Below are 27,858 nucleotides of genomic sequence, written 5' to 3' on the forward strand. Positions count from 1 at the left end.
GAGAGCAAAAGGCAGCGAGCGAGGGAGATTGGAAGTGAAAGGATGACCCGTCTCCGGGTGACTCCCACAGAGTGGCACAACAGGTTGGTGGAGGAGCTCACCGGATCTGAACAACCCAAAAAAAAAAAAAAAACAACGAAATCTGACGGCTCGCTTGCACTGGCACATAAACACTGATCGCCTGTGGACTCTGAAATGAACAACCTCATCCTGATTTGTTTTCTCCTCCACTTCCACACGTCTATAAATAAAACTTGGTAGGAAGCAGATGAATTCAAAAAAAGAAAAGAAAAAGGAGAGAGAAGCTTTGGCAAACTGAGCAATATTCAAGCAAGACCATGAGTTGTACTTGCTTTAGGAATGTGAAGATTAAGATTTGCTGCCGTTTCTTTTAATTTCATATCAAGACTTGAGGAGCTGGTGGCCACATTTCCACAGCCTCCCCCCCGTTAACAACCCAATGATGACTGATGGGAGGAATTAGTAGCTGAGGCCTTTATTGAAATGATAGAGTTCTCCCTTCAAAAGGTCAGCGACACCCAACGTACCGCCTTTCCCGTTCCTCGCCACAATAAATGTACGTGCATTAAGCTGCACGCTTCATCTTTGTACTTCAGATTATGGAGTCAAGGTTAAACTTTCCTCTCCAGCAAAGCGCCGGCTCCAGGCCTCGTTAATGCTCCCTGGAACGGGGAGTTTAGTTTGTGCTCGGCAATTTGTGTCACAAGGGTTAACCTGCCTCCTTTGCAGACATTAGGATCCACATTAATGAGGAGAGAACGTGGACGTGGAACATCTGAGCTGTGTAGGAGCGGCAGAAGGCCTCTCTGTTTGTGTTGGGAACGGGCGAAACCGTTCCCGAACGGAAAATCTGTCAAATCGCAGTGCAGATGCGTCGTAGGATTTCTTGCAGAGAATGATTTCAGTCCATGATGAGGACATAGAATAGATGGCATAGGCCCAAGACCCCATCTTCCCAGTTAAATATCACGGACTGAAATGCTTCAGATAACATCCAGGTGTTCAGACATTGGCAACTCGCGATCTTCGTAACCTGCGAGATGATTTTAAATAAGTGCCGATAGTTTGATCACATATTTTTTTAAAAGGGTAAATCATTTTAACCACATTTGAACATCATTTCGTATGTAAACTATTTCCTAATGAGGAGTTAACGGTAACTATGTTCTTGCTGAAGACGTGTTCAGTCAGTTTGGCCCTCCGGTTGAGGAGAAGGGAGTTTGTTGTTCCTCTCTGGTGGACTGGGCAGTGCACACAGTGGTTACTGGGTGGTTGCATGCATAGGGAGGTATGTATATATGTGGATTGTCCAGATTAACCTCGATATTATTTTTGAAAAGACAGTTTGGAAGACTTCCATTGAGCCCTCTCACTCAATATTTTTTCTCCCAGCTTCCTATGAGCTGATGTGTGGGACGCAGGTTTAAATCGGCCTTTTCCAACACACTGAGATTTACTCCTACAGGTGTCAGCTATATGCATCACTATCAATCCGTCAATATAAAATATCCATCATAGTTCACCTGTATCTCTGTGTGAGGCATTAAGCCAGGAGTTCATTACCAAGAGTCATGCTCTGTAGTTTGGCCTTAACGCAGATTTAATTACAAGCCCATTTCATAAACCAAACTGGCTGAGCCCTCTGTTGTCACGCATTGGCTGTCAGACTAAAGCCCCGTGATGAATTTAATTAAAGAGCGGTGCTTCATGGTTTGACCCCGACGTACCTTCTTTTTAGCGTTACAGTGGCAGCACACAGTCCACAGGTACTTGAGCGTTCTCCACAGGAGGATTATGAAGAGCCCCCCGAAGAAAGTGACCATGGATGAGGCGAGGAAAGCCCACCACATCCGCTGCCCGTTGCTGTCACAGGGCACATCTGGAGAAAACGGGATGATCACGTTCATCTTCGATATGTGGATGGATGGATCCGGGCTGAATTTCTCCCGGTTCTTCGGCATAATGGACTTCTGGTCACGGGCCAACTCCCCCTCTGAGCAAAACAAGTCCACTGGGATTCAGGCGCGTTGGGGAGCTCCAGCCAGCGCCCCCTGATGCCCCGACGGTTCAGGCATGTTGAGTCGACCACAGTCCGCTCCTCTGCCGTCTCATCTGCCGGTGCCACACGCACGGGCTTGAAACTTTAAATAACCAGACACGAACGGAGAAACTTCCTTCGAAATGGAGATATCAGTCATGCGCCTTTTCTTTTTTTTATGATGATGCGCTTTCGCGTCTGGAATTGCGCGTCATCCGGTTCGATCTGTGCGTAAAAATCATTTTTTTTTAAACACCAAAAAACTCCACAAACACTTGAACGATTGCAATCACAGTCCCGAGGTGGGAAATCGTAGTTGCGGGATGAGGTGTTTGTCGTCGGCAGCCGATGGCTCCACTCACTCCTCCACCTTGTTGAACGGCGCAGCTCCGCGACTCGCGCTGCGCACTGTTGAATGCGCGCCCCGCGTCAAAGCCCACTATTTCTCATATTCTTCTAGAGTTCACGCAAAAAAAGATGGAAGAAGTCGTCTCTTGCGGGTAAACTTCGGCTCTCCGGCTCCGACAGTCACATCCATTTGTTGGAAGATGGCATCGCAGATTTACAGGTAGCGGGGGAGGAGCCACCCGGAGCAGACGTCGATGCTTATCTGGATGTCTGGTTATTTATAGTGACCGCTTCATCAATTTTGTATTGTTCCAAGTTTGAGGTTCATCCATATTGTTTAGATTTGAGATTGAAATTACATCCATTAAAAGTAACCTAAGATTTTGTTTTTTTAAGTAAGTAACGTGTTTAAAGGATGTTTCACCACATTACTATTCTCTTCATTACAAACTTTATGTCCTTATGTGTCCAACATAATTAACACCAGTTCACTAATTTGCCGTATAAACGCTTTAATCAATGGTTAAACGCGTTAATCAATAACATTTATCCATCAGTTATGATTTCTTCAATAATAAAAAGTGATCCCACCTCTTGTTCATCTAAAGTGGACTATTACTCCCCCTGGTGTCCAAACAGTGTATTGATACTCGTTGGGAGAGTTGTCGGAATGAAAAGTGAACACAACCACAACTTTTCATTAACTGTAGCGTGATTTTAATATTTTATAGAAATATTATAATTCATCAGCAGAAAACCTGACCTGAAGTGTTTCATCAGACTTTAAGATGAAATGTTGATTTGTGACTTACTGAGCAGGTACATGTCAAATGTGTGTAACTCACAGCCAACCATTAACCACAATAAAAAAACAACAAAAAAAAAAAACATCCCTTCATTACAAAGCAACAACATCCACTTGATAAAAGAGGAATAATATTGGCAATACCAGTAGAACACAAACTGGGACGGCTACGGTGAAACTAGCAAACCCACAGTATGAATTAAAATGGAAGATGAGGCCTTAAACCCAAAAATGTAGTGATTAAGAAGTCTATTTAGCTTGGCACAAACATTTGAGGACTGAAATGAAAAACGGCGCCTTCCGGACAAAATAAAAACACAAGACTGCGACACAATATGAAGAAAAAAAAAAGAAAAAGCCAAGTTGCCACAATCTCTCCTCTATAAATAAGAACATTAATTGGAAAATAGCATCCTTCCTATGAACTAAAACACAGTATAACAAAAGGTTCAGAACCAACATCTTTGATTGAATTAGATAAATTACATGGAGGGAAATCTGATAAATATAGAAGGAAACGCGGCGCTTCATTCTATCTTCATCTGAAAAGAAAAGTCTTCCTGTGGTCCAACATTTTCAAAAGGAGTAAAACAGGATTAAAAAGGAGAGGAGTGCTACTAGACACTAGGGAGAGTAAAACATTCAAGTATTAAATACTAGTGTAAACAAATCTAGCTGGAGTACAGTACATCACTATCGTAGTGGGAATATTGCATGATCATAGTCAGTGCCGATATTGCTACACGTGAAAAATAGTTCAGGACGTTAACTGTACCAGATTACCAAAAAAAAAAATAAAATTTAAAACACAAAAATAAAAGACATCCTGCCTCGTAATGTTTCTGTGTGGTGGGTTTTAGTGAGGGCAAATTTCTACGGCGCTCCATCTGGAATCCACAGGACTTTATTCTGTTCCTGCTCCACGATGGTCGTGATCTGAGTGCAAATGTAGGAGACGCTGCCTCCTTGGACAACGCCTGCAACACAGCGAGGGCGGGAAGGAAGAGTTGGGTTTAAAATGTCACTTTCAGCATTTAACTTTCACAGAACAAACATTCGTCACATGCCGCTTTAATTCTTGTTCCTTTTATATTGCGTTTACGGTGCCGATTTAATCCCCGTGTATGGATCTCTTGCAAAAGGTTCATTCATATTTTATCCATCTAATTTCTGTGGCCAATTCCAAATGCAATTCATCCGACACTCTTCAAAAAGACTTTATCTGTACATAAACATAGGAGTTGTATCCAACAGTCTGTATTACTTAACTTCATTTAAAAATTCAGATTTTTCTGAGTTTAACTGGATCAATTTAAAGTTTGAAGGCAGCATTAGTGAACAGCAAACATCTTCTAATCGTTCAAAATACCGTTTCAGTTTGGGAGAACTGCACATTGGCAAAATAGAATCAAAAGTGTTTCTGCTTTTAATCAAACAATCGGTATCCTTTCAGAATTCTACTCATGTCGTCTTTGTGATGAAGTTAAACTAGTGGAGCTAAAACCGTTTCAGTTCTTGCAGGATGTGATCAGCTTCGCTCTCAGGCGGTGATTACGAGCAGACGCTGGTCGTCCAGCGCCCGCCGTTAGGGGGGCTCAGCGGTGGAGTGTGTTCAGCGCGAAAGCCTTTCGTTTAGATGCTCATTAATCAGCCGGACAGTTGGTGGTTAGAGTCAGTCTGCTGCTCCAGATACAACAATCTTAAAGGCTGGAAAACCAGAGACCTTGTGCTCCAGAAACCTCAGATAGCCTCCAGTTTTAAACACCAGACTCAAAGCATGATTCTCAATTAAAAACGGGCATTTTGGTGACAGTTTGCAGCATTTAAATTAATGTCAGGACATCCAAGAGACGAGAGTAACGTCCACCAACCTGTGAAGAAGCGACTGTACTCCTGCTCGATTTTCTGTGCCGCCTCGAACTGCTCCTTGGAATGTTTCTGAGAGAGTTTATCCCGCAGGTACAAAGGGTCCTTTTGCTCTCTGAAGGAGAAAGTAGCAGCAGCTGTCAGTATCCTCCGGTCCAAACCGTTTAAGTTCCAGAGGAACGACAGAGAAGATTTGACTTTTCAAGTCAGAATTCACGACATCAAACCATTTTATCAACCCCGTTCACACTTGGGATTAAAACTAAAAGCACAGGCCAAGTTCAAATTCCCTCAAGATTCATTCAAGACCATGATCACAAGTGGAAACCACCACATGACGGTCGGATTCTATCGGAGGTTTTTCTTCTGAGCTCAAGTGACATTGCTGGATTTCATCTCTATATTGTCTTTGGATATGAAGCCGTACGGCGCTGTGGTGTCACTACTTTCCCCTCACAGCAGGAATGTCCCCGTTTCCCGGGCGGGTTGAGCTTCCAGGGTAAAGTTTGCAAGTTGTCCATGTGCAAGCATGGGTTTGTCTAAAAATATACCTTTGAGGTTACTCGGTGACTAACAAATGGACCGCGGGTGCGAGTGTGTGTGGGTGACGTTGTCCTGTGATGGACTGCTGACCCGTCCGTCCGGCGCCCTACAGGTCTGAACTAGATAAAGCAGCGTAGAAGACGGATGGTGGCGTGAGATGGCTCTGCTGTTATATAAATGAGTGAGTGTGAATGAAGCAGCGCTGTAAACATCCGATATCTCTTCTGAGTGACAACTATATACGTCCACTGAATCAAACCTGGGTTAACTTCATCTATACAGTCAAGGACGAGATAGGAGCTCGCCGCACGCCAGTTTGGTTCAAGTGATGATGTGGATACAGGTGATAGATTAATCATTTAAATTGCATGTCCAGGTATAATGTGAGGAGTGCATTTCAATGTCATGTAGAAAAGGGGATTCTGTTCAAAATGCTGTTCACCGAGGAAGGTTTCAACAACTCTTCATTATATTCAAATAGAAAACTCAAGCGTTCAATCTGATTCTACATTTATTTGCAAACATTTTTTTGAAATATGATGTTTTGAAAGGTTAAACTTGCTCTGCATCGACCAGAGACTGCATGGTTTCTTCAGCTAATATGCTTTTTATGAGCAGTATATGAATTGGTATTTTATTTAATAAAACAATTTGGATAAAAAAAAAAAAAGTGTCCAAAAAGACAGTGGGCAGTTTTGTTAAGAAAAACTAATAGTAATATTTATAACTGTCCTCAGTAGGCAGTGAGAACTACAGGATTTGGCTGGCGTTTCGTTTCGTTCACCCTCGCAGCCCACTCGTTCACTCCACACAGTCTTGAGAAAAGTCGTATGTCCATTTTCCACCGGGAGCGTCTGACCTAACCCAGAACCTCGCTCCCCGGCACTCAGTATGCAGACAACATGTTGGTCTGCTGATGCCTCCCACAGGATATAAGGCCCATGAAAAACCTTGAGCCTCTATCAGCGGCAGCAGGCAGGCAGTGGGAGGTGTGTTTGTGTGTATGTGGAAGCTGCGGTGGGCGTTTCAGCCACCCACACCACAAATAAAAAAAAAAAAAAAGAAAAAAGAAAAAGTGGAGCTCCAAGCTCAGTGAGCCCCTCCCTGGACAGCTGGCACTCAGCTGATGACAGTGAAGGCTTAGCAGGAATCAATCTCGACCATGTTTGCCTGCTGCACCGTTTCATAGATCTGTGGGCCGCTGTGTGTGCGCGCGGGGCCGAGAAAGCCTGTTCCTGCCAGAGCCGAGCGCGTCCTCGTTTGGAGTGCGTGCGTGTGTGCATTAGTCCCACACCGACCGTTCAGCCGATTTAATCTCCCCATGCGATTACAAATGAACCAGCGGAGGCATCTTTTGATATCTGCATCAGCCAATCAAAACAGCAGGAGCCGCTGGGAGGGAGGAGGCTTCTGAAATAATGACACTTAAAATAAGGTGGTTCAGTTCTTTTACCTATAGGGGGGTGTATGTGTGAGCGTGACGTTAGCAGAAGCTGCTGCTTTTATGAAATGCAATGAAAGTTAAGATTAATAGTTTTTCATTCGTGAGTGATCAAAGATGCTATGAGATCTCCAGCGCATGTTGAAAGTTTGTTCGTTTTAAGGTTGTTGTTTTTTTCTTCTGCAACTCCACACTTTCTAAACTTTACACTTAAAAGCTTTTTCTTCTGTAGCACAAAGCAGCAGTGGTACCGAAACATGAGACCCATGCGAGATGCTTTCAAAAAGGAGCAAATCAGGAAAGAAAAAGGAAAAAAAACAGACAAAAGTGAAAAATAAAAGATCAAAAAGGCATGAGATTACTCACTTTATCTGCTTGGCATTTTTGTAGCGAATGAATATGACGATTGGGTAGATATGAACGCTGTGGAGACGTTCGATGGCGTGAGGGGCAATGTCAAGTAAACAGTGACAGTCCTATGAGAGAAAATGACAGCAAAAGATCACATGATTGACAGATGGTTTAGTGGAGGCAACAAAGCAAATGACGAACATTTGATCCTTTAGCATTCATCTTATTCTACATGAATAATTAAGATCAAAAACAAAACGCAGGTTGAATGTTTAGCATGTTGATCCTGAAGCGTCACTCACTGACTCAGTTTAGACCAAGAATTAACCCTCATTGTGAAATATGTTTAAAAGCATTAATCAAAAGGAAAATTTCTGCATAGTAGTAAATCTGGCAATTTACCACTATTTAGAAAAAGAAAAAGAAAAAACTGGATAAAGTTAGCAAATTGGTTCACTTGGGATTTTTAACTCGTCAGTTTCAGGGTTTGGCTGAGCGGCATTTTCTTGCGTTTATTAATAATTGTTCCTCCCATGTATGTATAAAATTACAGTGATGGAAAATCAACTCCGATTTTGTAGTTTATGATTGTAAAAGAGGCCACGTTACTGATCTGGCAGGAAGTATAGCAGAATCCAAAGAGAATAACAGACCTTCTCTGTAATCTCTTTTATCGATGCGACAGTTGTGACGTCAAAATGGCCGCTCCTCCGCTTGAAGTCGATAAACACGCAGTCCTTCACGCCCCGCTCTATTGCGTGCTGCGACGCCTTCATAATCTCTGGAAGCACAAATTCATGAGCATTAAAATCTGTCTCGTGAAGTCTTTAGCGTAGCTTCTTGTGACTGATGAAGTCCATTGAAAGACTCGTTATACTGGAGCTCACCAGGCAGGCAGCGACAGAACTTGTCAGGAGCCTCCTTCACCAACATTTCTTTACTGGCCTCCACCAAAGGACCGAAGACGAGCACCGGCCGAGGAGAGGCGCACTCCACCTTCTGAACCCGCTGGTACATCAGGCTCACTCCGTCTGAGCAGGAAATGACAAAAGAAGAAAATACAATATAATCTGAAGTCCACAAGAAGGCATCCAGATACAGCAGCAGTTAATAACCACAGATATTAATGTCTGTGTACCGGCTACTGGTTCACAGCCGCGCTCCACGGTCACATTTTCATATCTCAGAGCTGCCTGACAAATCTGGAGACTAATAATTTCAGGTCAAATCAGCCAAGTACAGTTTCATTTTTCACTTCTATCTGGTTGCAAACCTAATAAATCCTGAGAGAGGACATTACTTCTGAGAGAGCGAGAGAGAGCGAGAGAGAGAGAGGCTTTTCTCACCCTCTGTGATTGGCAAAGAGTCTGTGCTTATGGCATCCAGAGCCATCAGGTCCTTTCCATCTTTGGATCCGCTTCGCTTGTGCTTTAGCCTCCGACGGAAGAATGACCTGCGAGCCGCAGCAGACAGAGTTTTGCTGGTGCCGTTGTCGTCTTTCATATCGACCATACTGTGTTTTCTGTAGAACTCCTGGTCCATCCTGGCGGAGACAATTCAGCATGTTCACATAGAATACGATGAGGCCGGATCTGTGCTTCAGCAGGTAAGTAATGATGAGTATGAAAGTGCTCAGATTCATGACCGTGTTAAACACAACACTATTTGTAAGTATAATTTCAGATGATGCCACTCAATGTGTCCTGAGGCAAAATGAAGTGAAATGGGTTTTTTTTGGTTGTTTTTTTTAAAACTTGCAACTAATTTTTTAATTAACTAATTTAAGTGCTGACTTGACAGAAAAATCAGAAATCTGCCACCATCTAAGTTTTTAAGATAACGTTGGTAAAGACCATCATGAATGTTTTCACATATTAATCCTCACAACATGCCAATTCACTTCACGAGAGATCTAGCTAATCAGCGCATACCACAGTAAATATAATGAGACACAGCAGGTATTACTATTATAAAAAGTTAAGTTAATGTTTTTCTTTGTCATTTTAACACTTAACGTAAAGTCAAGAATGAACCATGTGACGGTCGATTTTGTTTTCGAGTGGATATGTTTGACGCTTCTCTTTCTTCTTGTAGAAGCGAGTGCGATATTCCAATTTGCACGTACATGTATTTGCTTGGAATTTGTCCTTTCTCCAGCTTCTGCGCCTTCTCATCAAGCTGCCAGGCCATCCAGTAGCCAAAGTTGCCGTTTGGTAGCGTGTCTTCAACATAGAGGATGTCGTCTTTCTTGAAGCTCAGCTCTTGTTCCACCTCTGCCACCCGGTCGTAAAGTGCCCTGACAAGACGAGATCGATACGAACCAGAAAGCAGAGCATGTTTCTTGGTCCCCAGAAAAACACGGACACTGATTTAACCCTTCCTAAGTCCAGTCTCAGACAAAGATAAGTCACACCAAGATGCTTTAAGGTCGTTTCACAAGGCCTTTCAAACAACACGACAGTGTGCCATGGACATGAATACATCTTAAGAAATCTAAAGGCTGAAACTTTATTGACTTTTTTTTTCTTCTTTGAAAAGATTGTAGAACAAGGGTACCTTATGAAAAATCCATCCCCAGGAGTTTCTTTGATTGCTGCAAGGTTGTCTGCACAGTTCTGGACTTTAAATGTAATGGTTTCCGCCGGTTTTAAAATTTCCAGGTAAGCGTCTTCTTTAGTTTTGTTCTTCATGCTGATGCCATTGTACTGCAGAGAAACAAATTACACAGCTGACAAAAAAGTGACTCATTTCTATATAAGCAAGTGAAACAATTGCATAAAAAGAAGGCAGCTCTAAATATAGCAGAGGCTGGACTTCACACGGTTCGTGCCAAAACACTCTTACCTAACCTGCTGGGATGTGTAGCTACGGGTTACTTTTGTATACAGTGCATCTATTGTGTTCACCAGATACACGGAAGAGTTTTTGTGAACCAGTCTCTAAGTACGTCTCATACTTTTCATTATGCACAACATGATGGCTACCTCTAGTATCAGGTCACCAGGCAGCAAACCATCGGGACATTTAGCCGGGCTGTCATCATCCAGACTTTCCACAAAGACGCCATAAACGTTTCCTCCGCAGATCTGGACTCCCAGCTCCACGTGGATTTTCTTCAGCCTCACCAGCCGAGGCTCGACAGCCCTGCGAGTGCTTGAACCAGGAAGCCTGAGGGGAAAATGAAAACTACTTTTAAAAAAAACACAGCAGGACAAACATGTCAAAGATTTCATTAATGGAACCCAAACGCAAAACTCTGAATGAGAAAGAGCAAATACCTGAAGGAGCTGTGAGGGCTGGTGGCGGGAGTCGTCTGCTTGGACGGTGGCGTCATGGTGCCTTCGTCCTGCTCGCTCAGAGTATCGATGTTAGAGTGGCTGTCTGGGGTGGTGGCTCCGCTGTCTCGTGGTGTCGGCTGGTTGCTGATGGATTCCATCCGAGAGCTGAGACAATTGAAAGGCTTTAACGGGCTTTTAAAAACCCAACACAGTCACTGTTTATGCAGGATTATATCATTGCATTAGAACAGATGATTTGTTATAGGTTAAGTAATTTAGTTGAACACTACAATACATCTTTATTCTACTTTGGTCACTTTTCTAAACAAATTGCAAAATTTTGACATTATGGCACATATGTAGCATAACCAGTTAATTCATGTTTTCACATCACACTACTACAACTGTTCTTCTCTCCTAACCTTCCCTTTCTCTTACCCTGAACGAGAGTGATTGCCCAGCTGGAACATGTGCGGATTATACTGAGCCAAGATGGTGACTGTGTCACATTGCTGTCCGATCACCAGTCGCGCCTGCTGCTCGTTGGCGTTACGGAGGTTGATTCCATTGAACTGGACAGAGTAGCGACTTGTTAGAAGCTGAATGAAAGGAGGAACCGCGTAGCTAACATGTAGTGACTACTGCACCTCGAGGAGCTGATCGCCGTACTCCAGACGAGCTTGATGAGCAATGCTGCCCGCTGTCACTTTGGAAACAAACACTCCGCCGTTCTCTCCACTCACAATAGAGATACCTAGTGGTTCTGCTCCTTTCTGTACCGTCACATTGCGAGGCTCCTCCAAGTATGGCCTTCAGGGGAGAAGAAGTGGATTTCGTTATACACCATTCAGTAGAAAATAGGACTGACAGCACGGTGCAAGATGCGGCATGCAGGAAGAAGAAGTTGTTTTCTTCAGTCTTTTGTTTCAATGCAATTTATATCTAGAGAATCCTTCAAAACAATGATTTTTATTTCAAGGAGCCATATGGGATGTGCAAACTTATCCTGCTCAAGGTCATGCATCAATTCACAATTCATCAGAATACTGGACAAATTACGAGCAGTGAAAAGATGATTCAATACAACATTAAGGTCATTTGGCATAGAAGTTATTCATCTCTAACGGTTGCAAAGTGGGAGGACCAATAGTGTGTGTTCATTTGCTATGTGCATAAAGGAGAGCTTGCAAACAGTGCATATACCATTTGTGCTACAAGCAGTCCCAGACAAACCTCAAGCATCTTAAAGAGAAGAACTTGGGCCTAACTGCCACTGGGTGTCTAACAGAAGAAGTGTGGCAAGAGAAAAATCTGGGAAGCAGATGGAGAGAGGAAAGAGAGTATGATCACCGAAAAGAAAGAGACTTCAGGTTATAACCATCAGCAGTGAAGGAGAAAGAGGCGAGGATGAGATGACAGATGGCGACTCTGTGTTCCACACTGAGATGGAGCCTCACAGGTTTGTTTACTGCGTTAGACAGTTAATCACAATGAACCAGACAGAAGCGCAGACAAATGGTGGAAACCATGTCGTGTTCTCCTAAATGATGGCAGTGTAAGGACCTGGGTGAGGTGCTGGCCTACCCATCTTTCCGCCTGTCACCAATGGGAGCAGGGCTGACTGATATCCTGGGCTGTGTGAAAATGGAGCTCTGTGATTGGCTGCTGGTGAAAGATGATGTCTCCAGGTTGACAGGGGACATAGGCGGTGTTGGGCTGCTGCACTCTGAATGGGAAAGGGAGCCTGAAGTGGAAAAATGCACGGATATTCAGTTTTGACATTTTGGCTGGACTGTTCAAGTACATATTGTGGAAACTCAAACTGAGCAGTACCTCTGTCCGATCCAGTGGAGCGATGATAACGAGTCGGAGGGATCTTAATGCGTTCTGCCCTAAACTGTAACGTACCGGAGGTGCCTATGAAAAACAAACCAGACCTTTAGTCAGTTCACTCAAAAGGAGAATTAAACATTTTCTCAGAAAAAAAAAAAGAGTTTTCTGCTTGTGTGGTTACAGGAATTCTCCAAGGAAATAGCTTACGACTGTGATAACACTTTCTTTTCCCCGACAGTTTTGATTAAATGCTGCAAAACAAATGTTTGATGTACACAATCAGTCACTGTCCTCTCCTGAGCAGAATCAGACACACGGCAATACATCTCATCTGGTGTGGTCACTTCAGTTGACAAATGACTGACGAAGCTGGGACCTTTTATGGCATCATATAGGGTAACTTCTCTGCCGTTTGTAACTTTATTGTTATTGCTTCGGATAGTAAAAGATTATGGCCAAAAGGACCTTTCAAAAATGATGGTTTACCTTTTACTTACAAAAATAATCATTTATACAGAGAGCTGCTGCTCCTCCAGAGCAACCAAGGCTGTTTCTGATTACACACACACACAGACGCATTGCATAAGAGGGAGAGTGTGCTTTTGTAATTTAAAATGAGCAGACCTTGACGACAAGCAACAGCCCATTTCAAACAAGCTATGACTGACTTAAAAGTAGGACAGCAAACATACTCAGTCTACTGCTCGACGGCAAGGAGTTGGTGTTGCGTGTCGGTTGGCTGCAGCTCGTCTCAATAAAGTCCCCAGTACGCTTGTGGCTAAGGTCCAGACTGAGGCGACCTTGATGCTGGGGGCTAAAAGGGATGGGAAAAGGTCAGTTTAAGTCCCACAGAGGTCAATTATTCAACCCAAAGCAAAACATATTTTGCTCCATGCCATCTGTTCCCCAGATCTAGGGCAGAGTTGACGCCGTTTTGTATAATCGCTGCACTGTAAAGGATTTAATAAATCAATGTTCAAAGAAAAGCAATATGAAAGAACAAAGATGAATGAACTGCAGTGATATTGGGTACTTATATGGTCATATGAAATTTAAATCAAATTGGATTTAACTCCCACAGCTTCAGAATCAATTTACATCACAAAGTGCATAAGAATTTGTTTAGATTTTTCCAAACACAAATAATGTGCAAAGAGTTCATGAAGGTGAAAATTGCAATTGGTGTAATAAAGAACACCTTGTGTGTGGGTGTGGGGAGGTATCTGAGGTCGGAGGTGGGGGGCCGTTGTTGTTCTGGATCTCGTGGCTCCAGGCTGTGTAGACTGGGTTCCTCATGACAGCCGTCACTGCAGGGCACGGGGATAGACCTCGATGAGCTGGGTCTGCAGGAGCACATGGGAGAACCAAATTACACGAAGAAGAATGTCTGCTCGAGTTCTCACTCACTTATATCTAAAGATTAATGCAAGATTTAGTCAACTTTCGATCATGAGTAATTATCTGGTCAAAACAACGACTGATACCTCAGAATTATCTCTACAGCATGTTGCATCATTTTACTTTGCAAATGCATACCTAATTATCTACTGTAGAAACTCTTTCAATCCCTTTACAATCTAATATATGTATATTCAATATAATCCTCCAATGCCAGCATCAGATACAACTTTGCTTTTCTTTGTGATGCAACACAGCAATAATAATCCTCAACTTGATTGGATTGATAACAAGAACGTGCTCTGAATATTGACCGAGTGAATGACTTTGAACAGGCTGGAAGATCTCCAGTTTCTTTCAGCTAACCAACAGTAGAAGTCTTCTGATGGTGGTGAGAAATTTTAGCAGGAAACTTGGATATAAAAGCAAAACTGATCATAATCAGGGGTCCCAATGACTTACGTGTTGTGAGGTTGCTGTAACTTGGGGGTGCAAATTGCATGCTGTACCGATTAGACCTCATGGGAGAGAAGCGCAACAAGTCCATTGGTTCTGGAGAGTGCTGTTCAATAGAGAAACTCTGTACCTGTGTGAAGCAGTCACAAATACAGCAAAGTTAATGGTTGACCAACACTTACTTTCTACATATATGTTATATAAACTGTCCATGAAGAGCACATTTGAAATTCAACACAACTTTGAAAGGTTACTTTGTTCAGTGCTCATCACATTTTATTTATAAAAGACCACTTAGCTCAGTAGCAAGAAACGCGTTTTAGAAATTCCCAATGGAAGCGCGAGAAAGACGCAGTGAGCTAGAAACTCCAGCACAACATGACAGGATGCCAGATCAGATAAGGAGAGTATCTGTGTTACCTGTACGGGAACGGGAACGGGCATGTGCAGTGGAGTCACATTTCGCCGCAGTGCTGGTGCCGATTTTGGCCGGTACCTCTTCTTTTCCTGCACCTCCGTCTTGTGTCGACTCCCCTCCTCCTCAGGCTTCTTGGAGCCATTTATCGTTTCTCCTGACGGAGCATTAGTGTAATATAGCTGGCTGTCTCCCTCGGCTTTGTCCTGTGGGCTTGTAGCTTGGGCTGGGGAGGCCGGTGGCGTGCCGGTAGTGATGGTGGAGTCAGACGCTGAGCTGTTCTGCTGCCGGTGCTTGAACCTGAAGGAGTCACTCCTGGTTGGTGGAGTTGGGGGTGCCTGAGCAGATTCCGACAAAGAGTTCTGCGGCGAATGCTTGGGCAACTGAGAGAGAGACATGTAGTCCAGCTTTGGAGTCGCCTCAGGTCTCCTGAAAGCATTCAGATCAAAGATAGACTTCCTCTGTTTGGGTTTCTTGTAGATCGACAGTTGCGTGCACTCGGGAAGAGAAGCCCCAGCGATTACTTTTGGCCATGTGCCTCCACATGGCTTCACTGGTTGGTTGGGAACTCTGTCCACAGCAGCCCGAGTATGGCTGCAGTCAGAGGGAACAGGGGTGAAGGTGAAGGCGCAATGGTGGAAGTCCTGCCTCCGGTAGCAGAACTCTGGGTGGGGCTCAGAGGGGCTGTGGGAAGTGGAATGGGAGCGGGAGTGTACAGAGCTGCTGGAAAAGGGTTTGTGGTGGGAGTGAGTGCTGCTGCCGCTGCTTTCCAGGGAGTCGCCTGCATCCTTGCATGTTTCTTCCTCCCTGCTGCCTAAGTCACAGCTACAAGTGTCAGTTTGTGTGGAGCAGTTGTGCTTCGAGTTCCTGCAGCTCCGAGAGTGGACCTCACAGGACTGTAGCCGAGGTATCTTTTCTGAGTCTCGCAAGGTTTCAAATAAACTTTGGCCAGAATAGCTTTGAGGGAGGAACTGTCAAAGAAAAAGGTGAAAAAAAAAACACTCACAATTCACCGTCATCACACAGCAAAACATCATCCAATGTGAAAGTCACTTCATGATGCATTGTGAGATATTCAAAAAAATGACTCGTCACACAAAGTTCTTCAAAGTTCGCAATTGTTGTACCCACTACATTACTGACTTTGTTACCAATAGTATAACCTCCACATTCTCAGAGAGCACCTTATTCAGAAAGCACAGTTTAGGAGGAGTACTTGTAAAAAACTCCAATGTGAATGGGTGAATCGTGTGCTGAACTAGAACTCTTTCTGGTGTCTTTACCTTCATGAGGGAGATGCTGAGCGAACCGCGGCAGTTCCTCAGCAGAGACTCACATTCGGAGAGTGACTTGTTATCAAGAGCAATGCCATTGATCTGCGTTCACACAAACAAACACGCAATTACAACTCACTTGATAGCACTTCATGGTCATATTTTACATCTGAAAGCTCTGACGATGATCTACAATGAATTTATGTTAGACAATTGGAAGTTTCACAACTTCTAAATAGAAGGAATACCAAATTATCAGCTTGTGTGATCTGAGTGCAGCCTCAAATGAAATAAACTCTCCAATAAATATTATTATTATTACTAATACTTCATGCAAGTACAAATTCACAAATTACAAACATTTGCATTATACGACCACTGTGAGATTATATTGTCAAAATACTTGAGAGCACAAACAGTGAGTTAGTAAACTATATCTGCAGTATTATTCTACTCCCTTGTGGTCATTGGAGGGCACTGCAGGCTGATGTCTTTCAGGTCTTTTTTTGGCATATATTCCCATGTACCTTACACCAGTTTTCAAAAGACATACTCACAGCTAATAGTCTGTCACCAACGGTGAGATTGCATTCTCTGGCAGCTGGACTGCCTGCAGCCAAAGAGGCAACAAACACTCCACTTTCCAAACCAATACCACTGTCTGAGAAGTACAAGAGAGGAAAAAAAAATTATAATTCATGTTGACTACCCATAAATACCATAAAGAAATATGGTTATACAAACAGTGGCATGATTAAGTTCATGTGTATATTGGAACATTAAGCTGACCTTTGTGTCCGGCCAGGTTTATCTGGACGGGAGTGACGACCCGTCCGCCCAGCGACTTTCGTCTGCGAACCACCATGTTGATCACTCCTTCTTCACTCTGCACAGCTTTGATGACTTGCTTCCTGTCCTTATTGGTCAGGTCCACATCATTAATCTTCAACAACCAATCATTCACCCTGTACAGAAAGAGGCAAGCGTAGTTTAACTTAAATGAGTTTGAACAAGTAAATGAAGAAAAAAATACAGAGAAGGCCTTAAAAAATAAATAACTTTATTGGGAGAGTTTCATTTAACTGGCTTTAGGGTATAAGGAATATGTGTATACGTAGTATTGAATGCAGGCAATTGTTGAGATTTGTTATTAGTGTTTGGTGTAACTTCATGCAGTATTTCATTTATGTGAAAGTCCACACAAAGCAATCCAATAAAATGTCATAAAGATCATTGAAATGTTTGGTTTGGAGAAAAAACAAAAAGTATAAAATTGTTATAATGAGTATAAAGTGCTATGAAATGAAGACAAGCCAAGCTATGAGGCAGCAATGTATTTACCTCAGTCTTCCTTCAGCAATACTTCCTTTATCCACCTTTGTGACAAATATGCCACAATCTCCTGGTAAATAGGGATCATTTACCCCTTCTGCAATATCAAACCCAAGCGCCTTCAGATCCATGTCCTGGAATAAAGAGATATGGGTGACATATTCAAATTTGGACCATCATGAAAGAATCAGGCAATATCCATTTGAGAAAAATTAAGCAGTTCTTACTCTGTGCTTTTCAAACTCTACAACTTCTGTTTCCCACTCCATTGAGTCAGTGTCTATGGCCGAGTCATGTGAACTATGAGCCATGAGCTGACGGTACCTCGCATCCTGTTCCAACTGGTCATCCATCTTTTCTCTGCAGGACATAGAAGGTGTAACTCTTCAATTAGCAGGAAAATTACATCAGGTTTAAATCTATACTTTGAGGATGATTTTCTGAAAACACTCTATAAACTTAACAACCTGACAAGAAAGAAGCTTTTTGCCAATGTTGGTCTGAAGAGGATGATATGTTTTGTTGAATAAAATTGCAATAAACAAACAGTTCTGGAGTAATCTGTGCATGAAAAAGAAAAACATTTATTTTCCATTATTTAGTATGCCGTTATTTTACCGGTATGGTACATCTAAGCACAAACTGGGCTTTATGCTTGGACCAACTAACTGAAAAGATTCTGAATCCACGGCGTCAAGGAGCTCTCTCAACTCCTCAGTAACATGACTTTGCCACATGGGGGCAGAGAAGAACCCAAAACAAGGAGAGCAGTCATGCAAACGGAATATGATGAACAACAATTGAGTTTTGGAGCTGTAATGGAGCGGAAGACAGCAAAAGTCTGGTCAGGAATAAAAGTGTGGGGGAATGACGCACTTTAGCTCTTTGAGCTCCCGCGTAGCATCATTCTTCTGCTTCCTCATGTCATCCAGATTCCTCAGAGCATCTGCCAGATCGCTCACAGCCCTGTCCCTCTCTCGTCGCAGGTTGTCACACAGTGTGCTGACAAAAGTGCACAGTGTAATCAGGCATCACGGAAGGCTTTGACAACTATTTTTGTTCACACTCATTTGAACAGACATTGAATTAAATAAAAAATAAAAAACAATTCCTCACCGGATGCTCTCTCTTTCTGCCACTATCTTGTCTCTCTCCTGGAAGGCCCAGTCCCGTCGACACTTGGCCACCTCGGCCTCCTGCAGGGCCTCCTTCAGCTCCTGAGAGATGGCCTCGCACTGCTTCCGCAGCACCTCTATCTCCTTGTTGGCACGCTCCATGTCCAGGGTGGCAGAGTCTTGTTGCTGAGAAGTACACGGAAATGTACGATGATGAAACTGGCAGATCCGTGGCTTGTGTCTAAGAAGGTGTTTTTTGATATTTGATAAAAGAGAAATTTAAGGGTTTTGTTGCAGGGGAAAAAGGCTATCAACTCATAAAATGTCAAAATGAAGCAGATATTTTTACTAAAACACGTTTGAGATGCTGGAGGCTGCATTCATCTCAACATTAATGCTGTATCAAAAATGCAACACCCTCATTAATTTCAATGAGCCCACGGCATGCTCCCAGCAGGGATTCTGAGGAAAAGACAGCAGAGAGAGAAAAAAACAACACAAAAAGAATTGTCTGGGAAAATGTTGCCACTGATTTAACACTTGATGAAAGACAATGCAAAATCATCTGACAGTTTGTGCACTTATGGGAGAAAAAGAAACGATCCCAAACATGTTTTTCATCACAACTACATCAAAAACCTCAATGCAGAGTTAATGCACTCTAAATCTTTTACTAAATTCCATTTGAGAAAAAGTGCAATTAGTAAAGAGACCGGTCATTTTTCTGAAGAAAAACCCCAATTTATCAGATTCCAGTGAAAGAGAAAGCTCTGTCCACAAGGTGTCACAGCAACTGTCTGATTGGATTTGTTTGAAATGGGTCAAATAAAGTACAACAAATGTAAATCTCATAAGTCTGCGGCACTGAAGCACATGTTCATCTTCTCCTATTCAAAATATCTAAACAGCAATGAAACACAATCACGGTGAAGGCCTCATATAAGTGAACAGCTAAACTAATTACATTACACTTCACTGCTTTTACTACTATTCAGTAGCGGTGCAGTTTTCTTGTGTATGTCAGGGTTAAACTGATGCTTCTCACAGTAATTGTAGGTCATTTCCTAATGCAGGACCTTTATTGTAATTAATCTGACAGTCAATAAACGCAGTGATGGGTGCTGCCCACCTTTCCCAACTGAAATCAATGTATGGAAACAGTCCAGCTGACGAAAAGAAAATCCCACTACTACGATGAGGGATGAAATGAAGGGATTACCATCTGTAAAAAAAAAAAAAAAATGAATCCCTCCATTTGTAATGATAAATCACTGGTCTGTCTGGCTACCTGTCTGGCCTGGTAATACTCTCGCAGCAGCTGGTCCCTCTGGATGATGGCCTCGGTCCTCTCCTTGCGGGCCACATCCCTCTCCTCACGCACCGTCTCGATGTCCTTGCAGGCCTGGTTTAGCTCCTTTTGAGCCTCGGCTTTGTCCTTCACTTCGTGGCAGTATTTCTCCAGCAGCTCATTCTTTTCACAGATTGCCCGGTCTCTGTCTACCAGTGCTGAAGCCAGTTCCTACACGTCAAAAAAAACATTTTCTTTTCTTTTCTTTTTTGACTTCTGACAATCAAAACAAGAACTTTTTTGTGTAATTTGATAAGAGTAAGTTGTTTAATTATTCCATGTTTGAACCTTCTTCATCTGCTTGTTTCTTGTGTAATAATGAAACCAGAACTTGCTTTCCGAAGATAAAGAAGAGGGAAGAGATGGCACAAACATCCAATGAAGGGAAAGAAAACCTTAAAACTACCTTTTTTTTTTGTTTAAACAGATGTTTCTAGACTGATCATACCCACATTAGAAGTCACACTGTAGAGCCTGTTTTGCATTTATCTTTTCAATGACGTGTAATCACTTTTTGGCCAGCCAAAAGCACTGGGTGTTACCAAAATGAATGAGGACAAGAACGAGCTCAACTCTAGAAGACACATTGAGAATATAGACATTATGCAATTAGTTATTCTTCATAAGCATAATTGCACAAATCATTTACCACACAAAAGCAGCTCCTGTCTTGATGCAACAACCATGTCTAACACTCCAGCTATATATTTAAAGTTGAAATAGGGTAGAAAGTTATATTTAAGATCCTCTAAAGCTTTTACCTGTCTGAATGCCTCCAGCTCCTCGCTGGCCACCCTCCGCTCTGAGGACGTGTTTCTGAGCTTGGCCTCTGCCATCTCCAGACCCGTCTGAAGCCGGTCCACTTCTTTGATCACTTGGTCTCGCTCGCTCATGATCAAGCGGTATTCGCTGATCACAGAGTCCCGCTCCTCTTTGTATTTCTCGGAGTCCTTGGCCGCTTTCAGCTGCTGGGTCTTGAGCCGAGTCGTCTCCGACTGCAGTCGATCCATTTCTCGCTGCAGCTCCTGATTCTGGGCAGTGGCCTTGGACAGTTCTTGTTGTGTGTTGTCAAACCTGTTCCACAAAAGAAATTAAAGCAGAATTAAGGACACTTTAGTGTAACACAGTTAATAGGCACTTTGCAACAAAACACTTAAAATCCAACCAAAACGGACAAACTTAAAAAAAGACTGATTATTCTTTACATCACATAAGAAAACTGAAAAAAAAAGGCATAAGTCTATTTTCAAAGCTTCATCTGCTGTGGATTAAGCACATTTTAAGCACTGTGCAAATTCGCCTTTGGCGCTAAAGTCAAGTACTCAGTTTGTAGCATAATTTCCTGCAACTGCTGGCCGTCATTAGTGTTTTTATTAACAGCTGCTGGGTTCGAGTGTGTGGCTTTGAGGGCAGCTGAGTTTGTGTGTCTGCGTTATTTTGCAGCTTAACCTTCTTATAGAAGAGGAGTACTGCTGCTGATAGTGGATGGCAGCGTCTCTCTGTTTTAGCAGCATGTCCAGCTGTTTCTGCAGCCGGTGGTTCTCCTCTTCGGCATGGTCCAAACGACTCAGGTCCGCGTTGTGGCTGGCCGTCTTTTCATTGTAGTGCTTCCTCAGGGCCTCATAGTCCACCTTCATGGCATCCAGCTTATCCACAGCTGTGTCATACAGCTTGTTAAGGACATCAGATGAGCCTTCTCTCATCACCTGCAAATGAGAGTTCAGACACCTCACGTGAACAAGAATAAGGGTTTTTTTTCTCAGAAATGTACAAATCTGTTTATTCAAAATTACCACACCATCTTAAAATCTTGTGCTTTCTGGGGAAAAGACGCCATCTCATGCAAGAGAAGCTACCCTAGATGTAGTACGAGCTGGCATTTACAACAGACGTAACCTTTGGACTGAAATCTCTGTGCAATTTTGGCTTTGGCTGAGCAGTAGTTTTATCCAATGAAGACATAAGCTCTGGAGACACCAAGATTTCCTCAATGATTATGTAATGTATTGCAAATCATTCCGTGAAACAACCTCTCACTGCCACTGATTCTGACGTATAGTCAGCTTCGCCACAGTCAAAGTGCACAGGTTTGGCCTTTTCTCCAATTTGAAAGAATGTTTTGACTGACAGCGACATCGTGAGATGTCCCCATATGCCTGATCCCATTTGTCTGAACAACCCGAGATGTAATGGTCAATAAGACAAAGATGAATTACCTGCGGCCTCAAACTATAAGATGCAACTTATTGCATTTCATTGACATTCCCTTGAGAAACAAAGAACTGCAGTGCAAATAGACAACATGCTCTCGTTCATTATCTCATGGACATTTACGCCCGTATACATGTAGGAATGAATGGTGATGGGATGACCGGTCTCACTGGTACCTGCTGGTGCAGCATCCTCATATCAGCCACCTCCCTCTGGTCGTCTTCATGCAGCCTCCTGAGCTCCTCGCAGGCTTGCTTCACGTGGTTGTGCTCCCTGACCAGCTGGATGTTGTCCTGTCTCACTGCCTCCATCTCATCTTTCAGCTGGCCGTGCTCGCCTGCCAGACGGCTGTGCAGTGTGCTGTGGAGATACCGCAAGGAAGAAATCAAACAGTGGATGCTGCCAGCTGTGCGTACAATCTGCATTACAGAACTAAAAATATAGCCATGCTCTTTGTGCCAACAAATATTGAATAATTAGTAATCAACTTTTCTTTTTTTTTTTTAAAGACCATGGTATTTCTCTTCAAGGAACTAAAAACAATCATATGCCCATTGTTGCCCATGGTCCCAACATGACCTGTGAGTGTTACACAAACCAGGATGCTGACGTGGAGAAAGGCAATTAATATATAAATGCACTGCACCTTCAATCAAGGTAAGGGAGATAAGAAGTCCAAAACCATACAACAACGGTACCATAAAAGCAAAGGAGATCCTTGTTTCACGGATTGTAAACATGGAGCAGGGGTAGTTTCCGTCATACTTTATTGCATTATAAAACCGGTTCACTGAGACAACACTGGAAAGGAAATCAGCTCGAGTAGCACGACAGATGCAAAATGCGGTCTCAGGTCAAGGCATCGAACTGGCAAATTAATGAAAACTCTTCTCAAAGCAGGGACTTTTAGGGAGTAAAAATGATGTCAGAACATAAATTAAAAACCTGCTTCCAGCAGACAAAGTACTCCAACGTTTATGTAATGAATCCTAGTATTTGGGGATGGTTGCTGCAGACAAAATACATATATTAAGTAATATGTCCACTACTGTAGTGTTAGAATATATATATCTCATGTAAATATATGTAAAATTATGCATAACACTGCTTCACCTGTACAGAAGTGAAAGTTGGAGAACTCAGGAAATCGTTTATGATTAATGAATGTAAACATTATCCTTGTCTTCTTAGTAATGTATTGATCAAAATACAATACGGCAGTCAGATATGAATGTGACTGTTGAGGAAGCAAAATATTGGATGTCAATGAAGATAAACAGAAGCTGATCGCACAAAAATAAATGAAGTGACCCTCTGATGTGCAAACAGGGCCCAGAAGGAGAGGCTTAAACGTGGCAATAATCCTTCATCTGTCTGTTTGCATTGGGGACCAGCTGTTGGTCCCATACACTCTGGAGACAGTATGGCATCATGAAATCACACGAATGGACCAGCCTTCCCTTCATGTCAACTTGGCAGCGCTTATTTCACTCAGCAACAAATACTCTGTCGGTAGCATTATCCTCGTGCCACAGAGGCCGTGCCATGCTTGCAGTGGTCAGATAATAATGACCGAGCATTGCTTGGCATAAACTCTTCAAGAGGGGCATTAAATGTATTGAGGCACTTCAGCCTGTGTTCTCAACCTCTGGTGTGGTAAGACATTGTGGGATTTGAGCAGCTAAAAGACTTTGTCCTTATTTGAAGCAACCTTAAAAAGTAAATTAATAATAATAATAATAATAATAATAATGGCTTTATATAGCGCTTTTTTCAAGCTGAGTCAAAGCGCGTAGAGACCATTATTCATTCACACCAGTCCCACCAGTGATGGTAGCCACAGCTGCCCTGGGGCATGCCGACAGACAAATTAGATTGATGGAGGGCAGAAAGGATTTTTTTCATTGCTTAACTCATCAGCTTTTGAACTGGCATAAAGGCTTCATCCCTATTACTCTCACAAAAAAAAAAAAAAAAAATCTGTTCTATGCAATCTGCTATGAATATGTCAGAGGAGGAGGGACTGAACACCAGCAAAAACCCTGCAGGCTGAGCATGAATGCATACAGCACAAATGCACCGGTTGTTAAAAAATTTACAAAGTCCCTGTAGTAAGCTTTCCACTTACTGGTAGAAGTCTGCTTTCTTCACAGCCTCCTCGCACCTCTTCAGCGTGGTGCTATGCTGGTTCTGCAGGGATTGCAGGTCCGCCATCGCCTTCATGCACTGCAGCTTTAAACGCTCATAGTCATGACCCGCTTTCGAGTTTGGTCTATTTTGGAAAGAGGGGAGAAGGAAGGGAAACAACATTGTGATGCATGAAAATTAAGTTTTAAGACACCACATGGGGTGACGTGAGCAGCACGAGTTTAAATAAACATCAAATGAAACTTTGTGCTTTTGGGAGCACAAGGAAAGTCGGGCGTCGTTAAAATTGCATGCTCACCCCTTGTTTTACAGAGTTGAGCATAGATTTTAAAACAATTCTGCCTCACGCAAGGCTGTTGCTGTTTAGTTGCTTTTAAATGCTGAACAAATCAGAAAGCCCCCATTCACAGAGAGCAAGGACACATAAAATCACTACGCTTAACTGTAAATGTTTACTTTGGGAAAAAGGCAGAGGGGCGCCTGAGTACAGAACAGTACCTGCAGTCATCGAAGGTAGTTCCAGGTGAGGAGAGTGCGAGACGTTTGCGTAGTTCGTCTCTTTCACGCGTCACATGCCGCAGCTGAAACAGAATGGTCTCCATCTTCTCGTTCACCTGATGGCCCTCCATGTGAGTGGGCGGCGGGGAGGAAGCTTGACAGGGAGTACCTGTGAGAGTCAGCATGTCACTGCTGGCATGGGCTGGTCACAGAGATAAAATGCTGGCAGGCCTTGCTGCAGCTTCATCAAGCATGTAAAAAAATACTTGTACAGGTTTGAAGAGTGCACTCTGAAGATTCTTATATTGGATTAGTTTTTTTTACAGTGTTGTTTTCGTCAACTTCAATTACTTTTCACCCCTCTGATCACTAATTGGCTTTTGTTCTTCATGTTACACCTCATGTAGATTGGATTCAAAAGGTCCAGCCCCATATGTTCAATGATCACAGATCTTGTAGACACTTTAAAAGCTCTTTAACACAAGATGTATGCCTCATGTTTAATTCCACTGAAAGCTTGATGAAAAAAAACCAAATGGAAGAGAAAAAAAGTGACTGTGCTCAAAAAGCTCAGTCGTCTCAGGCTGAACTTGTTTTGTTAACCCATTGCCATTAAAATAGACCCGAACTCTAAACAATCCTTTGGAGTGCAGTCAAACATCTAAAAATGGCATGACTTTGAATCATGCTCGTCTTTTCAAAGTCAAAATCAGAAAGAAATAGTTTTTTCATTATTCATCCACATATCCAGATATGTTTATTAACCTCAGCATTTGTAAGTATCTCACACAGAAATCCAACTACTAATCTACTGTTGCAGATTCTGTTTCTCTTAAAAACAGCACAGACTTGTCAAATCCTTTCTCCCTCATAGAATGACTAAAAGAACTGTGGTGTGTGTGTGTGTGTGTGTGTGTGGGGTCAGAGGGTTTTTAAATCCTTCTCACATCTGTGTAATCACTTGCATGTGCTCAGAGTCTAAACATCCATGAACCAGTGGCGATTTCTTTTTAAAGTGTGTTTAGTTCCCGAGAATACGTTCACATTTCATGACTTTGAATTTGGCCACCACCATGAGCACCACACTCACCTAAGCTGCTGAGGGAGCTGCTGCTTTCCGAGTCCGACGGCATGGTGGACAAGACGCTGTAAGTGGACCCTGCAAGGAAAACAAAAACATTAAAGTCAGCCCGGAGTGTACTCGACCATGTCTGCATTATAGGCAGATGATTATCTCCAGCATTGTGTGCTACATCAAGGCTGTGCAGCTTGGGTTACATTTGGGAGCCTTTGCTGAAAAAAAAAGGCCAGCTGGAGGAATAATAAGGTGGGACTTTCCCCAACTTGGTACTACGAGCCTGTGGGCTGACAGCAGAGTGTAGCTAATTATCAGTTGGGCAGGAGGCTTGAATACTGACTAGCCAGGGCCCCAAAGAGGCTGCAGCCTTAGAGCTTCTCCTTTTATCTCCTCTGACAACATCACACAGCCCCCCCCTGTGAAAGCCCCTTCTTTTATAGCCTACAGTGATTCATAATTAACTGTACAGAAAGAACGTTTCAGCACAACAGCAGGCTTTATGAGGATGATCATGTCATTTGATAAATAAGTGTAAAAGGAATTGTTAAGGGGATTTGGGGGACTACAACCGTCACAGCTGAGTAACTTTTGATTTATGACACTAAGGTGTATTTTACATCACAGGGAGGGAATATTTAAATAACGTGATCAGAGGTTATTTTTAATCCAAGTCTTAATTTATTAATTTCTTTAGAAAATTGAATTAATGACAGCAAGGCTGTTGCAGTCATAGAGCAAACCAATTACTTTATCTACTATTGTTTTTGCTATAACAAACTATTGCGCCAATTTGCCAAGAATAATTATGTATTTCTTATTATATTTCTTATATATCCTTATTATTATAAGGGAATATAGAAAGTGTCAAACACTTAAAGTTGAGGACAATATTTCCTAATTAAGCCAAAATTCAGTCAATCATCCTTCAGATGAGACAAAGAAAAGTGAATAAACTTAGAGAATCTGGATAAAGGTAGAAGTGGGTTCTTGGTATTTATTGAGCCATCTGCCTGAGTGCACAAAAATATATATGGATCCTATAAATGGATGTTAAAAGTACAAATGAACATGTTGGCGTGACTAAAATCTTTGCGGGACCACATCATTAAAAGGTTGATCTCCTGCTTGTATGCAAGGCAGTTCGACTGGAAAGGATCAGGTGTTCTGCGTATGTGCTACAGCTCCAACCCAAATCCAGACCTGGAGTCCAACCGTTTGTTGGAGGACAAAAACAAAACAAAAAAAAAACACAAAGCAAGCCGATTGCCAACTGTAAACATGGTGAAGATATGATCTATGCAACTTTGCAAAGTTGTCCATTGTTTTGCACATGCATGGCCAATTTGCTTGGTCACAATCGACTAATGTTGAGGTCAATGATGTTGCAGATCACCTGCAAATGACCAAAATACTGACGACATGGGAGAGTCAACTACACGGGAGTACATGTGAACAGTGATGCAGATAAATGTCATATTAAAGCTGTAAACATAAGCGTGACATTTGGTATGTTGAAACAAGTAGCAAGTGTCATGACTGAAAAGTATTTCACCGGAAAAACCAGTGATACTACTTGAAGTCTTATGGATACAGTTCCTAGTACTGCCAAAAAAAAAAAAAGAAGTAAGATTTCATAATTTAAAAAGTTTATCCATCAGTTATATTCACAGTATTGTTACAGTTTGAAAATGGGTCAATATTGTAATACAATATGCAATGTACAGTATATGGTGAAAAACTGAATTGTGATCAGATGTTTGTATCCTTTATGCATTCATGGTCTGCAAATTCAAAATGAGAATTTTATTGAAGAAAGTGCAAATAATCACTTAGTTCACAAATGTAATGAGAAACATTTTATTGCTCCTCTGAAATATACACATGATGTAGTTAAAAAACCAAAACAAAATGTTTAGGCCCAGGGGTGTAGTAAGTGTAACAACAAATCTCAAACTAGAAAAACTTTAACATGATCTACTGAAACATTTGTACTCATTACAAACCAAATCATTGAGATCCAATAGGGCATTACACATGTTTACATTGTGCAATGCATCAAAT

The 27,858-nt window shown here is 42.4% G+C and overlaps 2 protein-coding genes across 3 annotated transcripts in view; both read right to left on the reverse strand.

The window, feature by feature from the left end:
* LOC308116372 (calcium-activated potassium channel subunit alpha-1a-like) overlaps positions 1–2,644 on the reverse strand; it is a gene marked incomplete at its 3' end in the record, with an annotated part of 89,583 nt that extends 86,939 nt beyond the window's left edge. Inside the window, exon 1 of one of the 2 annotated variants that reach the window (XM_080474534.1) lies at positions 1,749–2,644. In XM_080474534.1, the coding sequence (XP_080330660.1) occupies positions 1,749–1,982 (234 nt within the window). In that variant the 5' untranslated portion in view covers positions 1,983–2,644. The remainder of the gene's footprint in view (positions 1–1,748) is intronic. The other variant, XM_080474536.1, reaches the window with a different exon arrangement.
* Positions 2,645–2,905: 261 nt separating this feature from the next.
* Positions 2,906–27,858, reverse strand: part of LOC308116365 (disks large homolog 5-like) — a gene marked incomplete at its 5' end in the record, with an annotated part of 31,344 nt that continues 6,391 nt past the window's right edge. The window contains 32 exons of the mRNA XM_080474520.1: positions 2,906–4,189; positions 5,084–5,193; positions 7,429–7,538; positions 8,067–8,194; positions 8,301–8,444; positions 8,760–8,956; positions 9,539–9,709; positions 9,970–10,118; positions 10,398–10,581; positions 10,692–10,856; positions 11,130–11,263; positions 11,339–11,501; positions 12,276–12,435; positions 12,525–12,608; positions 13,217–13,338; positions 13,723–13,867; positions 14,385–14,508; positions 14,799–15,764; positions 16,077–16,169; positions 16,625–16,728; positions 16,857–17,032; positions 17,409–17,533; positions 17,627–17,759; positions 18,276–18,401; positions 18,516–18,700; positions 19,803–20,033; positions 20,624–20,936; positions 21,312–21,568; positions 22,250–22,433; positions 24,202–24,345; positions 24,720–24,873; positions 25,810–25,878. Of these exons, the coding sequence (XP_080330646.1) occupies positions 4,086–4,189; positions 5,084–5,193; positions 7,429–7,538; positions 8,067–8,194; positions 8,301–8,444; positions 8,760–8,956; positions 9,539–9,709; positions 9,970–10,118; positions 10,398–10,581; positions 10,692–10,856; positions 11,130–11,263; positions 11,339–11,501; positions 12,276–12,435; positions 12,525–12,608; positions 13,217–13,338; positions 13,723–13,867; positions 14,385–14,508; positions 14,799–15,764; positions 16,077–16,169; positions 16,625–16,728; positions 16,857–17,032; positions 17,409–17,533; positions 17,627–17,759; positions 18,276–18,401; positions 18,516–18,700; positions 19,803–20,033; positions 20,624–20,936; positions 21,312–21,568; positions 22,250–22,433; positions 24,202–24,345; positions 24,720–24,873; positions 25,810–25,878 (5,654 nt within the window). The 3' untranslated portion in view covers positions 2,906–4,085. The remainder of the gene's footprint in view (positions 4,190–5,083; positions 5,194–7,428; positions 7,539–8,066; positions 8,195–8,300; positions 8,445–8,759; positions 8,957–9,538; positions 9,710–9,969; positions 10,119–10,397; positions 10,582–10,691; positions 10,857–11,129; positions 11,264–11,338; positions 11,502–12,275; positions 12,436–12,524; positions 12,609–13,216; positions 13,339–13,722; positions 13,868–14,384; positions 14,509–14,798; positions 15,765–16,076; positions 16,170–16,624; positions 16,729–16,856; positions 17,033–17,408; positions 17,534–17,626; positions 17,760–18,275; positions 18,402–18,515; positions 18,701–19,802; positions 20,034–20,623; positions 20,937–21,311; positions 21,569–22,249; positions 22,434–24,201; positions 24,346–24,719; positions 24,874–25,809; positions 25,879–27,858) is intronic.

The sequence above is a fragment of the Lipophrys pholis genome (genome assembly GCF_963383615.2).
Source record: "Lipophrys pholis genome assembly, chromosome: 1".
In the NCBI taxonomy this organism is placed as follows: domain Eukaryota; kingdom Metazoa; phylum Chordata; class Actinopteri; order Blenniiformes; family Blenniidae; genus Lipophrys; species Lipophrys pholis.